A 16,279-nucleotide genomic window follows, 5' to 3' on the forward strand; every position below is an offset into this window, starting at 1 on the left:
GCCCAAGGTGACCCGTCCAAGCTCCTTCATCTTAGCCAAGGCGGCCGTTCCAAGCTCCCTCGTCTTGACAAAGGAGGTCGTCCCGTGCTCCCTCGCCTCAGCCAAGGTGGCCGTTTATTTCCACCTCAACCCAACCAGAAGGAACATCTTTGAATTGCTCCAGTCCAGAGTTCATGCTCTGCTGGCACCTCCATGGCTCCCTACCCTGCCGGCACTTCCTCCTCAATCGACATTCTAGAGATCATCATTCTCTCAGCCGGCATTCCCAAGACTCTCTCAGCCGGTCCTCCAGAAATCAACCTTTCATTCGGTCCACCAGAGGTCATTCCCACTTTTGGCCTTCCAGAGTCTCTCCTTGCAGCCGGCCCTACAGACGCTTCCAGCTCTGCCAGCTCTCCAGACGTTTCCAGCTCTGCCAGCTCTCCAGAGGCATCCCTCTCTTCCAACTCTGCTGGCTCTCCAGACGTTTCCAGCTCTCCAGAGGCATCCCTCTCTGCCAACTCTCCAGAAGTGTCCCTCTCTTCCAACTCTGCTGGCTCTCCATACGTTTCCAGGTCTCCAGAGGCATCCCTCTCTGCCAACTCTCCAGAAGTGTCCCTCTCTTCCAACTCTGCTGGCTCTTCGGACATTTCCAGCTTTGACAGCTCTCCAGAGGCATCCCTCTCTGCCAGCTCTCCAGAGCTGTCCCTCTCTTCCAGCTCTCAAGAGGTGTCCCATTCTGCCAGCTCTCCAGAGCTGTCCCTCTCTTCCAACTCTGCTGGCTCTTCGGACATTTCCAGCTTTGACAGCTCTCCAGAGACATCCCTCTCTGCCAGCTCTCCAGAGCTGTCCCTCTCTTCCAGCTCTCAAGAGGTGTCCCATTCTGCCAGCTCTCCAGAGGTTCCCAGCTCTCCAGAGGCGTCCCTCTCTGCCAGCTCTCCAGAGGCGTCCCTCTCTGCCAGCTCTCCAGAGGCATCCCTCTCTGCCAGCTCTCAAGAGGTGTCCCATTCTGCCAGCTTTCCAGAGGTTCCCAGCTCTCCAGAGACGTCCCTCTCTGCCAGCTCTCAGGAGGCGTCCCACTCTTCCAGCTCTCGAGGTGTCCCGTTCTGCCAGCTCTCCAGAGGCATCCCTCTCTGCCTGCAATCCAGAGGCATCCAGTTTTGCCAGCTCTCCAGAGCCTCCCAGCTCTGCCAGCTCTCCAGAGGCGTCCCTCTCTGCCAGCTCTCCAGAGCTGTCCCTCTCTTCCAGCTCTCAAGAGGTGTCCCATTCTGCCAGCTCTCCAGAGGTTCCCAGCTCTCCAGAGGCGTCCCTCTCTGCCAGCTCTCCAGAGGCATCCCTCTCTGCCAGCTCTCAAGAGGTGTCCCATTCTGCCAGCTTTCCAGAGGTTCCCAGCTCTCCAGAGACGTCCCTCTCTGCCAGCTCTCAGGAGGCGTCCCACTCTTCCAGCTCTCGAGGTGTCCCGTTCTGCCAGCTCTCCAGAGGCATCCCTCTCTGCCTGCAATCCAGAGGCATCCAGTTTTGCCAGCTCTCCAGAGCCTCCCAGCTCTGCCAGCTCTCCAGAGGCGTCCCTCTCTGCCAGCTCTCCAGAGGCTCCCAGCTCTGCCGGCTATCCAGACGTTGCCAGATCTCCAAAGGCATCCCTCTCTGCCAGCTCTCCAGAGGCTCCTAGCTCGGCCAGCATGCCAGAAGCCTCATTCTCAAGTGGCTCACCCTGAACTCCAACTCTGCCGGCTTCGCTCTGGCTCCCTGGACTGTCGGCTGAGTCCTGGCTCCCATCTCTACACTAGAGACTACACTCTGGCTTTATGTCCATGACAGGCAGCACCCTCCGGGGCTGTAAAGAGTTTGTAGGGGGTCAGGAGCCACCCCTAAAGGAAGGGGGAGTAATGTCACCTTTCCAATGTCAATCAGTTACCAAAGTTACAATTTCCCGCACCTGGTACTCATCACTGCACTCATAAGCACATGTACATTCAGTCCATGTCTTGCCAACAACAAGACTACAGATTTCCTACAGACTCTCTCGTAAGACTTAGCATTGTGTGCCAGAGATCTCCATGGTAATCTCCAGCATTCTCCAGGTTGTGGTGATACTTACCTCCTTTGTTTACTCACTGTGTGTGTGCATGCTTTCATCTTGATTTCTCATCTCTGGGTATGCGGTTCCATCTTCAACCTGCGATAAAGACAAATGACATGTTAACTACCATACTTCCCTGTTTGAACTGTTATCCAGTTATATAGTCACCTGCATTCTTGTTTATACTGCTGTTGTCAATAAATACCTGCATTTGGGTTCTCACATCTCTTCTCCTGCTTTGAGTATGGTTACCCTGACAATTTCATTTACAGAAATATTTAAGGAAAATGCAACATTATAGGAATTATATAAGAATGACAATTCTCAAGCTGAATGCTTTTATTACACTGAACATTAAAATTTGTGAGATTTTTTTTAGACAGTTTTGCCTTGCCTTCTTACTGGAGTTCTAGAATCTCACCTTTACTCCGAAATAAAACTTTTATTTAATTGATTCTTCAAATAACTGACAATGCATCGTGTAATAATAATTGTGTTCATCAAAGCTTCTTTATCCTGTTTAGCTGGATTTTACTGCTTTGTGCCTGTAGTGTTTTCTTGTGGAAGTGGAAGATATAATGCTAAACATTACAAAATCCTCAAAATATAAGGTTCCAAAGGTCTCACATTAAATAAACTTCCTCTTTCATAATTTCAGATTCACATTTCTTATATTAATTCAATTCGATTAATTTTGCAGTTTTAAGTATGTAACTACAACTAAAGCTAACGTCAAGCTAATGTTTTTGCTCTGACAAGACACTGATACTGTATATAAGTCATTTATTACTGTTTGGTTTCAATATTTGTCTGTGTGTTTTCAGACATGTGTGTGTAGCTGAAGTTAAGAGAAACTCCTCCTTAACAGCAAACATGACCAGACTCTACCCCTCCTTTTCCTCTTCGCTTGCACTCTATTCATCCTCTCCCGACTAGGAATTTTGTCCTCCAAGCTTTATCCTGCTACAGCTTGGAGTCTTGGAAAGAGCCACTTGAAATTTTTTGGAAAAGGTTTTAAAGATGATGTCAAGATCTTTGAGCTGAGGAGCCACGGTCAACAAATGCAGAGAGGAGGAGAGAGAGATTCAGGAAGGAAACTACAGGTGAGAAGCAAGCGAGCCGAGATGCGAAATGACCCACAAAACATTAATGAACTATGAGATATAGCTGACAGGAAGTTGGAGCAAATATTTGCTTCATTAGGCATTTATTTACATGATTTGTTTAGGTACAATGTACTTACTGTATCTTACATTGCAAAACACGCTGCTATTGAGGTCAGACACATGTAGGTAATTTTAAAATATAAGTACAATGTAAAAACGTACACAATAAGTGATTAATTTAAATTATAGTACTGATGCAATGAAATCCAGGCAGACAAGCAATGATTATGTCAAAGATCAAATTTTAACAGGGACTAACACATTTATTATGTAAAAAACTAATTTAGTAAATATGAAAAATGTAATAGCAAACCGGTTCTATCTTATTCAATAGTTTATAATAAAATCCAGAGTATTGTATCTAACCGATGGTAATTGTGAAGATCAGAGTATAGAGAAAGAGAGACCCAAAAGTAGTTCGATATTTGCAGAATGAAAAGAGAGGTAGAAGAGAAGAAGCAGAAGTGAAGAGCAAAATAAGAGCAACGAATACAAGAAATGCGCATCCTCCTGGTGTAACGGCTAGGTCGGTGTCACCGGTCAGGTGTCAAAGATAGATAAAACATTTACATTGCATTTAAATTTAATAATTTAATCAATATCCAAAGCGACTTACAAATTAGGAGAGCCATAGAAGCAATCCAACCAGTAGGGCAACAAAAAGCAAGTGCTGTGACTAGTCCCAGTTAGTATAACACAGTACACGTAGCAAGTTATTTTTTTCATTTATAAATATATATAGATTGTAAGTGTTATTATTAATGGGTCAAATGTTGACGAAAAAGTTTCCTTTCAGCCGTTTCTTGAAAATTGACTTGCTCGGGTTGAGTTAGGCAGGTCATTCACTAGTTTTGACACCTACCTTTAGGACTATAAGAGAATATTGCAGATGTTGCATTATCTCATGTCTGCAGAGATGGAAACATTTTACATGCATTTTACAAAACAAGTTACATTGCGCAATCAATTCTAATGAAAAATGCACCCACTTGATCTTCCAGCACAGAAGAGACATCAAAGATCTTATATTTGGAAATAATCAAATATATCAGAGCACAGAGTAGAAAATATATAAATGATTAAAGAAATATTCTCTGGTAACTTGACTGTAACCCTGTTTCTCTGAAAAAGCGAGAACTTGATGCTGTGTCATTCGCTATGGGAAAACATCTTTGTTTGACCGTTTGTGAAGTATGTGTGGCAAACACGTCAAGAACTTGGCTTTAAATAACCTCTGACGATGACGTCAGTGGAATGCACGCTCATGAGAGGCTGTAAATAAACGTGAAACAGGTGAGCCTTCAGGTATCACTTTGTCTGAAGAGAGACGCCTGGTCAAGTCCCCAGTGCGGCAGTGAGGCACAGAATCTTGTGCTAACGGCAGACACTTCCCGCATGGGTATTTTAGTAGATTATCACTGTAAATGAGGAAGCACTTTTATTTAGCTGTTATTATTGTAACCAGTCAACCATCCAAACTAAAATATCTGATAAATGTGAGCAGAGAGGATCAGCCTGCCGCATCACATACTTGTTGCAAGGGGGGTGCCTCTTGCCAAGGCCTTAGAGGATACAACGCCCCTGGTGGAATAAATCCTAGAGGCGAACCATGACAACGCACCTCATAGACTAGAGCAATTAGTTGGCAGCCGCCACCTGGTTGAGACCCCTATTTCAAATTAAAAGTTGCTCTGACTTACGCCACTGGCTAGTGCGGTGGACGTAAGCCTGAAGAGCACAAACTGGGTGAGGGTGCAAAAGAGCTTTGACCAGTCCGGGGGCAACGTCTAAGTAGGATGGCGATTAGACAGAGCCTGCAAATCCCCAATTCTCTTTAACAAAGTAATCGCCATAAGAAAAAAAACATCTTTATAGTCAGAAGCTTTCAGGCGCTGACTCTAGTGGTTCAAAAGGGGTCTCGACTAGCCCCTCAAAGACCATGGCTAAGTCCCACGAAGGGATCAGCCACCTTGCTCCACAGATGAAGTGGGCGATCTGAGGCTGCTTCCCTGACTGGAGCCCCATCAATCAGGGCATGGCAAGCTGGTATGGCGGCCACAAATACCCTGAGAGTAAGGGTTTTTACTTTTCCTGCAGAAACTCCAGCACTGAAACAATCTGGCAGTGAACTGGGTCTGCATGGCGTGCAGTACACCACCTTTCATAGGCACCCCATTTAAGGGCATAGATCCTTCTTGTGGAGGGAGCCCCTGCACTCAGAATAGTCTCTGTACGACATCAGCTGGAAGCCCAACATCTCTCAGTTGGTCCCCCTCAGGGTTTCCAAGTTTCCAAAGCTCGGACTGGGGATGAAATATTGTCCCCTGTGCCTGAGACAGAAGGTCCCGCCTATTCGGAATCGCTGAGGGCGAGCCTTCAAGGAGGGATATTATCTCCGACCAAACTCTGGTCGGTCAACAAGGCGCTATCAATAAGATGCAAGCAGTACCGCCGCTGGCCGTTTTGATGCCCTATGTGTGATCACTTTATGAGGCCCGGGGTGGCGGTGTTCACGAATTATATAGTGCTTGTGGTGCCCCCCTGAGCACTTGGTGCCCTACGCGCAGCGCGTCATGTGCGTAATGGGAGCGGCGGCACTGGATGCAAGACCCTTGTTGATGGACCTTAGAGAGGACTCCCGGGAGTAGAGCGATCGGTGGAAACGCATACAGGCATGTTCTGGGCCATGTATGCACATTGTGACTGGGTGACTCAGAGAAAAGTAAAGGGGACATTGCGCTGGACATTGTGCTGTCTCTTCCTAAAATCTTTCCAAAATCTGCTCCCACATTCAAATGCCCGGGGTGTAAATCGCCCTGAGGGACAGGAACTTGTCCTTAGCCCAAAGCAGAACCTGCTGCACTAGCCTGTTCAGACAGCGCAAATGCATTTCATGTAGGCGACTACCACCACCTAGGACATGGTAGCCCCTTAACTGCTGGAGGAAGTACTTCAGGGTCAGAAATACAGCCAATTCAAGGCAATTGATGTGCCAATTGAGATGATGACCTCTCCAGATCCCTTGGGCTGGACAGCCATCTACGACCACACCCCAGCCCATTCGGGAAGCATGCCCCCCGACAGCCCATGTCGTAAGCATTTCGCAATGACAACAAATACCTAGAATGGGACCTAAGTTGAGGAACCAGGGTCTGAACCACATAGAAAGAGTATGAAGCCCAACGCGTGTATCGCTTACCATAAACTTGGGTTTTAGAGAGTGCTTGAAATGCTCAGCGTGTGCGCTTGCCATAAACATAGATTTGTGAAAAGGGCATTTGGCGCGTTATATATATCAACCAGACATGTAAACACAGTCTGGATGAAAGGCTGAATATATTATATTAATACAGGCATATTAATAACATGTAAAAGAATAATAATGCAACATAAGGAATATAACAATTATTGATGATTAAATGATTGAATAGCAATGACTAGAATTCACAAAGAAGAGATTAATACAATTCATAAAAAGGAATAATTAATAAAACAAAATAAAATAAATAACATACATTGACCAAAAGAATAAATAGAATAAATTCACCAAGAACACAGTAGCGAAAGACAACACATAGTGGGCTCTAATAAGTGAAATAATGTTTATGCTGCGCTGACAAATCATTATGCTAGCTTGGCAAAGAAAACTCAAGCTTCACCTACCAAACTCGGCACAGATTTACAGACTGTTCGGGCCACAGATTTTCCCGTAGTGGACAATTTAATACCCCCAAAATCCTACATAATTCTGTTGTACATTTTAGATTGTTTCCAATGCAACTAACTTCAGTTTTTTTTTTTAGTTTTTTAAACTTATCTTGACATCCGTCTGAAAGGCAAAATTCAAAGGTTTTTATACACAGTAACCAAGTGATTATGTAAAAAGTGTGATGATAAAATGCAAAATGGGAAAAATTGTATGACCATTTCTCCAGTTTGACCTAAACTAGGGTTTGATGTACAGTAGGATAATTCTCTAACAGTGATAATATTCATAAAAAATGGTTTTAGTCTGGTTTTATGTTTTTAACAATTTAAACAAAGAACCATTATTATATACAATGAAAAATAATAATGTAACATTTAAGATTCTACAGTGTTTCTAACATAGGTAAATATGAGGCATTAAATATGCAACAATGATCATGTGAACCCTTTGCATAGAAGATCAGATTTCAAGCTTCCACTGAAGCACAAGATGAATGTTTGGAAATTTCTCAAATCATGTTGGACTATATCACTGTTAGTATACTTAATATTAGTTTAACCCTCTGGTGCTGTTTGTGTGTCAGTGAAAAAGTACTTTTTATATATATTTCAATGAGACGATTGTCCTATAATTTAGTTTGATAGTTTTTTTTTTTATATTTCATATTTTTATGGGATTTTATATTTATATTTATATGAAGAAGTTATAATCAATTTATGGTCTTTTTGAGCATGGACATGAAAATAAAATGTCCAACTTAAACTGTCATAAATCTTGAAATCTTGAATTCTGTTGCATTATTTTCCTGTTTAATATTGTGAAGCTGCTTTGAAACAATTATAACAAGTTTGAACTCTCTGCATTGTAAAAAGCTCTATATAAATAAAGGTGACTTGAATTGACTTGACTTTAGAGCAGACTTAAGTTTGGCAGATTATTGCTGAAGTGAAATTTTTTTTTTTTAAATAATTCGAAAAAGAGTAATACAATTTAAAATTCCTTTATGAAAAATGCACAAAAATACAATTTAAAAATATATATTTTTCAAAACACGTTATACTCTAAAACTGTGAGAAAATCAAAGATATAAATCTGAACAAGCTGTGTCCCAAATTTGAGGTTTAAAAAATGAGCTTTTAGTAAGAATTTGTTTGTGTGCACGCAGTACCAAACGTTTCCACTAGATGAAATTAATTAATTATTAATTAATTAGTTACATTTATATAGCGCTTTTCTAGGCACTCAAAGCGCTTTACATATAGAAGGGGGAATCTCCTCAAAAAACCACCAATATGCAGCACCACCTGGATGATGCGACGGCAGCCATATTGCGCCAGAACTCCCACCACACACCAGCTGATTGGTGGAGAGGAGACCGAGTGATGAAGCCAATCTGTATATGGGGATGATTAGGAGGCCATGATGGAGAGAGCCAATGGGCAAATGTTGGCCAGGGGTTACACCCCTACTCTTTATCGAAGGGATTTTTAATGACCACAGAGAGTCAGGACCTCGGTTTAACGTCTCATCCGAAGGATGGTGCTTGCTACAGTATAGTGTCCCCATCACTATACTGGGGTGTTAGGACCCACACAGACCACAGGGTGAGCTGAGCACCCCCTGCTGGCCTCACTAACACCTCTACCAGCAGCAACCTAATTTTCCCAGTTGGTCTCCCATCCAGGTACTGACCAGGCTCAGCCCTGCTTAGCTTCAGTGGGAAACCAGTCTTGGGCTGCAGGGTGATATGGCTGCTGGCTATAGTATAGTATAGTATAGTATAGTATAGTATAGTATAGTATAGTATAGTATAGTATAGTATAGTATAGTATAGTATAGTATAGTATAGTATAGTATAGTATGGTATGTATACCATGGTATGGTATAGTATAATATAGTATGGTATGGTATAGTATAGTATAGTATAGTATGGTATGGTATGGTATTGTATAGTGTAATATAGCATGGTATGGTATGTATAGTGTGGTATGTATACCATGGTATGGTATAGTATAATATAGTATAGTATAGTATAATACAGTATGGTATAGTGTAATATAGCATGGTATGGTATGTATAGTATGGTATGTATACCACGGTACGGTATAGTATAATATAGTATGGTATAGTATAGTATGGTATAGTATAATATAGTATGGTATAGTATAGTATAGTATAGTATGGTATGGTATAGTATAGTATAGTATAGTATAGTATAGTATAGTATAGTATAGTATAGTATAGTATAGTATAGTATAGTATAGTATAATACTGTATAGTATAGTGTGGTATGGTATGGTATGGTATGGTATGATATAGTATAGTATAGTATAGTATAGTATAGTATAGTATAGTATAGTATAGTATAGTATAGTATAGTATAGTATAGTATAGTATAGTATAATACAGTATGGTATAGTGTAAAATAGCATGGTATGGTATGTATAGTGTGGTATGTATACCATGGTATGGTATAGTATAATATAGTATGGTATAGTATAGTATGGTATGGTATAGTGTAATATAGCATGGTATGGTATGTATAGTATGGTATGTATACCTTGGTATGGTATAGTATAATATAATATAGTATGGTATAGTATAGTATAGTATGGTATGGTATGGTATGGTATGGTATGGTATAGTATAGTATAGTATAGTATAGTATAGTATAGTATAGTATAGTATAATACAGTATGGTATAGTATGGTATAGTATATAGTATAGTATAGTATAGTATGGTATGGTATGGTATGGTATAGTATAGTATAGTATAGTATAGTATAGTATAGTATAGTATAGTATAATACAGTATGGTATAGTGTAATATAGCATGGTATGGTATGTATAGTGTGGTATGTATACCATGGTATGGTATAGTATAATATAGTATAGTATAGTATAATACAGTATGGTATGGTATAGTATAGTATAGTATAGTATAGTATAGTATAGTATAGTATAGTATAGTATAGTATAGTATAGTATAGTATAGTATAGTATAGTATAGTATGGTATAGTAAAGTATGGTATGGTATAGTGTAATACAGTATGGTATAGTATGGTATAGTATATAGTATAGTATAGTATAGTATAGTATAGTATAGTATAGTATAGTATGGTATGGTATGGTATGGTATGGTATAGTATAGTATAGTATAGTATAGTATAGTATAGTATAATACAGTATGGTATAGTGTAATATAGCATGGTATGGTATGTATAGTGTGGTATGTATACCATGGTATGGTATAGTATAATATAGTATAGTATAGTATAATACAGTATGGTATGGTATAGTATAGTATAGTATAGTATAGTATAGTATAGTATAGTATAGTATAGTATGGTATAGTATATAGTATAGTATAGTATAGTATAGTATGGTATGGTATGGTATGGTATGGTATAGTATAGTATAGTATAGTATAGTATAGTATAGTATAGTATAGTATAATACAGTATGGTATAGTGTAATATAGCATGGTATGGTATGTATAGTGTGGTATGTATACCATGGTATGGTATAGTATAATATAGTATAGTATAGTATAATACAGTATGGTATGGTATAGTATAGTATAGTATAGTATAGTATAGTATAGTATAGTATAGTATAGTATAGTATAGTATAGTATGGTATAGTAAAGTATGGTATGGTATAGTGTAATATAGCATGGTATGGTATGTATAGTATGGTATGTATACCTTGGTATGGTATAATATAATATAGTATAGTATAGTATAGTATAGTATAGTATAGTATAGTATAGTATAGTATAGTATAGTATAGTATAGTATAGTATAGTATAGTATAGTATAGTATAGTATAGTATGGTATGGTATGGTATGATATGATACACATTGCAGTTTTTCTTGATTGCTTTGATGCAGCCGTCAGCTCAAACTCCACATTTTCAAATTAGTTAACACACAGGGCTAAACAGTGGCACTCGTGGTCAAAATAACCACAGTAACCGCACCTAAACATTTAAAATATGCAACAAAAGCAAATTTTGCCTTCAAACAACACAACTTGCAAACAAGTATATGACTTTCAGTCAATCATTACACAATTGACAACAAAATACAAAATACAGAACTCATTGCTAAAGACATTGCTTGTCATTGTAGCCTATTGCCAGTCACATTTGTTGTCTTTCTATATAGGCTGTGTCAAATTTGCCTTTTTGCAAAGAATTGGATCCAGAATAAGAAATGCTTTGATGCATTTTTTATTGATTCCATGACATTAATTTTTTTTCAAACCGTGTCTGAAAACTGAAATACTGTAAATATTACAGAGAATACATGTAAACCAAAATACAGTAAAGTCTACTGGAGTATAAGACATAACCACTATTGATACTCAGTCTCTTCTGTCGTGATGACGGGGCCACATGTCCTCATCCACATCACATTCAATATCCTCTCTTGCAATGCACCCAGGGAAAATCTTCTTGCATGCCTTATCCAACCTTGATATTCCTCTGCACCTATTTCTTGGGCAGCTGCAGTCATTGCATTCATCAAGGGCATTTGCTCATAGGGATGGTGATCATAAACCTTCCACCTCCAAGCACTGAAGAACTCCTCTATGGGATTGAAAATGGGGAATATGTCATCCACCTCGCACACTGACTCCTCTTCCTCGGACCCCTCTACCTCTTCCTCTCACTCTCATCTGCCTTAGACCTCCTCCATCCATGCTGGTAAAGAACAACACAGACGTGGCACCTTGCAAGGCCTGCAGACTGATTGCTATTTTGGTTACCATAGCTAAAACAATGGAGTTTGGACTGCTCGAATGACATCCGTGTTAACTGTTTTGCAAAAGGGTGGGGAAAATGTGTCAATCCAATGAGAAAGGGTGAACACATTTGCAAGACGTGTCTTCTGCACTGCAGAGATAGTGATGATGAAAACTGAGTGGATCCTAGTTTCTTTAACCAGGTCAAAGCAATCAAGAAAAACTGTAATGGGAAATTCATTTCCCATTCATTTCCAATGCGTTCATTTTTGACTGTGAACAATACAAGTGTGACTATTTTTTTTCAGGACCATTTCACTTTTTTGAATCATTTTTCCCTGATTCCCTGTTTTTTGTGTGTTCAGTCACACAGAAAGTGCCAAAACATTTACCAATTTTCCTACCATTCCAATGAAGAATAATATAAAATATATATATATATATTTAATTCCATAACATTTTTCTCAGCACTAGAGGGTTAAGTTAATTTTGTTACACGCTTGTCGTTTTATTGTTACTATTAAGTTAAAATTGCTATTAAGTTTTGAACATTAGTTAGAAAAGTCAACTGTCTGAAATAATGCAGTGTTAATACTTTAAAGCATGCATTAGTGTGACACATGATAACCCAAATTTGTCCCTCAGACTGCTTAATTGGTAGAAGCATTTCCCTTGTTTCCCTCTTAACTAAGATCCTCTTTCACTGTTCTGTTTATTTTTCATCTGTTTCAATCTGATGAGACTCAACACTAGGGTGGTGTATGCACAAAAATGTCTCATAGACATATATGCCTCTTGGTTTGATATTTTGTTAAAATATAATAACATTCATTCAATTTCCCAGTTATATGAAATATATATTTGTGGGTGAAGGAAAGTGTTTGTGTCTGTACTGTTGTTCTGTGTATGAAGGTTCTCTCAGGGACTCAATGCTCTTAAGGGAGGATTTCTAAGTACATCATGCACATATTTAATTAGGTCATTTTATGAACAAGTCGTCTTCTGAATTCATTTATTAGTCATCTCACTTTACCTACATAATGGTGTTTAGTTTGAGAAATGTTTGAACTGTCTGAGGTCTGAAAGAGGAATTTAATAATAATAATAATTTCATGCATTAAAAGTGACAGTAAAGACATTTATAATATTACAAAATATTTCTATTTCAAATAAATGCTGTTATATTAAACTTTCTATTCATCAAAGAATCCTGAAATGAAATCTATAATCAGTTTATTGCCAAATAATAACTGAATTACTGCATCATGTTTTAAAAGGGGACAGAACATTTTCAGATTGGCGGTCAGACAACACAGAGATAAACTGGCTCTTTTGGGGTAAAGATGAAAAGGAAGAAGAATTTAGTGGAGGACAGCGCCACGCTTATCGCCCTCTCGGACCCCCCTGAAACCTACGGGAGCATGAAGGTACTAGAATTGCATTAGTTATCTTGGTTTAGAAAAAAAGTTTGGGTTGTTTACAAAAAGCATTAGCGGTCAGGTTTTTCCTCACAAAGAGAGGAAGCTAATTACGAGTTAACAATGTAACACAAACATGCCAAATTTCCTCGCATCCCTCACCCTCCACCACTCCACCCTAATATCCTTGATAAAACACACATTAGATGCTTTTCCTAGAAATGTTCTTGTTAAGATCATTCTCTGAGGTTTGTACGCATGGATATCAGTTATTCATATTGATATTCATAATGGAGATGTGTTCATGTTTGTCACAGACATGTGCGGCCCCTCAGGAAAACAAGAATGTATTCAGTGATGGGGTCACCCGAATTGGTGAGTATTATGGGGGAGAAGTTGGGAACATCTTTTTTTTAGGTTTGCTTGAATCCCGCAATTCCGAGACTTCATGCAATCATGTAATTTACAGTCACTTTGACAAAAAGTGATTTTGATTGGTCACTTTCTCTACTAACAATGTGTTTCCTGTATGATATTCATCTGTATGTATAATGTCAATCTATGAATGTTTGATCTATTGTTATCTTGGAAAATGTTAGCCTCTTATTAAAGCATTTAGAATTTTAATGCATTTGATGAATATGAAAACCAAAGTTTTAATTTGTTGACAGATTTTGTCTTGGTTTGGGAGGAATCTGTGAACCCATTGAAGTCGGCAGAGTCGAATGAACTCTCGTCCGGTTCATCGCATGATACACACAGGAAATGGAGGACAGAATTCCTTTCCAGACTCCAGGCTGCCGGCCTTCATCAGGAGATGGTATGTAACTACAGTATGACAAAGTTTACATGCACATCAAATTCAGTTTAAGGTCTATATTTGGGTTGCTTGCAGCCAAATTCCAAATGCGAGGTTTGTATGCATACAGTTTTGTGAAAAAAGAATAATATTATATAATACTAATGACTGAAATAATATACTTTAGTGCAAAAAGAAATGTAATGCTTTCGGACACTTAACTGCATGTTATTTACAATTAACTAAATATGTATTATAGTTTTAATTCATCCATTTTTAGTAAGACTCAAGTACATATTTTTTGTCATTTTATAATAACTTCATAACTTCTATTGTCTTTGAAGTATGGTTAAAGTTTATTTCTGAATTTACTGACAAGCATTTGTGGTAAATTAAAATATGCTGTAATGTAATTTCTATTGAAACTTGTACCTATGTCATGTTAAAAAATATTTGTAGTTACACATTTCTAGAGATTAAGTATCACTTTAGTACATTACATTGTACTTTAGTACATTACAACTTAAATGCCCCAAAAAGCACTTAAACTTGAAAAAAGTGTGGTTTCCCGTTTATTTGGTGTCCTTGTTACAGTGTAATTATACATCTAAGAACTGAATTCTCAATTTTGATTTCATGACGGCTAACCCTTTGATGAGTATGATCACACCAGTGTGATCAGTCTTGGCCGGTCCCTGGAGCGCATGATCACACTGGTGTGATTAGAACGTTCAGTGCATCACATGATCAACTGCTAAATTAAAATGGACTTTCGTGCGTTGGCTGGCACATTTCTGTATTTGGTTGTGAGTATTTGCAGTGTTTCTGTATTTGGTTTTGTTGTGAGTATTTGCAGTGTTTCTGTATATGGTTGTGTTGTGAGTATTTGCAGCGTTTCTGTATTTGGTTGCATTGTGAGTATTTGCAGTGTTTCTGTATATGGTTGTGTTGTGAGTAATTGCAGCGTTTCTGTATTTGGTTGCATTGTGAGTATTTGCAGTGTTTCTGTATATGGTTGTGTTGTGAGTATTTGCAGCGCTTCTGTATTTGGTTGCATTGTGAGTATTTGCAGTGTTTCTGTATATGGTTGTGTTGTGAGTATTTGCAGCGTTTCTGTATTTGTTTGCATTGTGAGTATTTGCAGTGTTTCTGTATTTGGTTGTGTTGTGAGTATTTGCAACGTGTTTCTGTATTTGGTTGTGTTATGAGTGTTTGCCATGTGTTTCTGTATTTGGTTGTGTTTTGAGTATTTGCAGTGTTTCTGTATTTGGTTGTGTTGTGAGTATTTGCCGTGTGTTTCTGTATTTAGTTGTGTTTTGAGTATGTGCAGTGTTTCTGTATTTGGTTGTGTTGTGAGTATTGGAAGTGTTTCTGTATTTGGTTGTGTTGTGAGTATTTGCAGTGTTTCAGTATTTGGTTGTGTTTTGAGTATGTGCAGTGTTTCTGTATTTGGTTGCATTGTGAGTATTTGCCATGTGTTTCTGTATTTGGTTGTGTTGTGAGTATTTGCAGCATGTTTCCGTATTTGGTTGCGTTGTGAATATTTGCAGCGTGTTTCTGTATTTGTTTGCGTTGTGAGTATTTGCAGTGTTTCTGAATTTGGTTGTGTTGTGAGTATTTGCAGTGTTTCTGTATTTGGTTGTGTTGTGAGTGTTTGCCATGTGTTTCTGTATTTGGTTGTGTTGTGAGTATTTGCCGTGTGTTTCTGTATTTAGTTGTGTTTTGAGTATGTGCAGTGTTTCTGTATTTGGTTGTGTTGTGAGTATTTGCAGTGTTTCTGTATTTGGTTGTGTTTTGAGTATTTGTAGCGTGTTTCAGTATTTAGTTGTGTTTTGAGTATTTGCAGTGTTTCTGTATTTGGTTGTGTTGTGAGTATTTGCAGCGTGTTTCAGTATTTGGTTGTGTTGTGAGTATTTGTAGCGTGTTTCAGTATTTAGTTGTGTTTTGAGTATTTGCAGTGTTTCTGTATTTGGTTGTGTTGTGAGTATTTGCAGTGTTTCTGTATTTGGTTCTGTTGTGAGTATTTCTAGCGTGTTTCAGTATTTAGTTGTGTTTTGAGTATTTGCAGTGTTTCTGTATTTGGTTGTGTTGTGAGTATTTGCAGTGTTTCAGTATTTGGTTGTGTTGTGAGTATTTGTAGCATGTTTCAGTATTTAGTTGTGTTGTGAGTATTTGCAGAGTGTTTCAGTATTTGGTTTTGTTGTGAGTATTTGCAGTGTTTCTGTATTTGGTTGTGTTGTGAGTATTTGCCGTGTGTTTCTGTATTTAGTTGTGTTTTGAGCAGAGATGTATAAAGTACTAGAGACACATACTTGAGTAAAAGTACAAGTTCCTTATCAAAAAAGTGACTTGAGTAGAAGTTGAAGTGCTCTTTAAGC

General features: G+C 38.7%; 1 protein-coding gene across 2 annotated transcripts in view; it reads left to right on the forward strand.

Moving 5' to 3' along the window:
• Positions 1 to 13,027: 13,027 nt before the first annotated feature.
• ano7 (anoctamin 7) overlaps positions 13,028 to 16,279 on the forward strand; it is a gene marked incomplete at its 5' end in the record, with an annotated part of 32,147 nt that continues 28,895 nt past the window's right edge. Inside the window, 3 exons of one of the 2 annotated variants that reach the window (XM_079822613.1) lie at positions 13,028 to 13,111; positions 13,420 to 13,477; positions 13,774 to 13,922. In XM_079822613.1, coding sequence (XP_079678739.1) covers positions 13,028 to 13,111; positions 13,420 to 13,477; positions 13,774 to 13,922 — 291 coding nt within the window. Of the gene's footprint in view, positions 13,112 to 13,299; positions 13,478 to 13,773; positions 13,923 to 16,279 lie in introns of those variants that run through there. The other variant, XM_079822612.1, reaches the window with a different exon arrangement.

The sequence above is a fragment of the Gobio gobio genome (genome assembly GCF_949357685.1).
Source record: "Gobio gobio genome assembly, chromosome: 8".
Classification (NCBI taxonomy): domain Eukaryota; kingdom Metazoa; phylum Chordata; class Actinopteri; order Cypriniformes; family Gobionidae; genus Gobio; species Gobio gobio.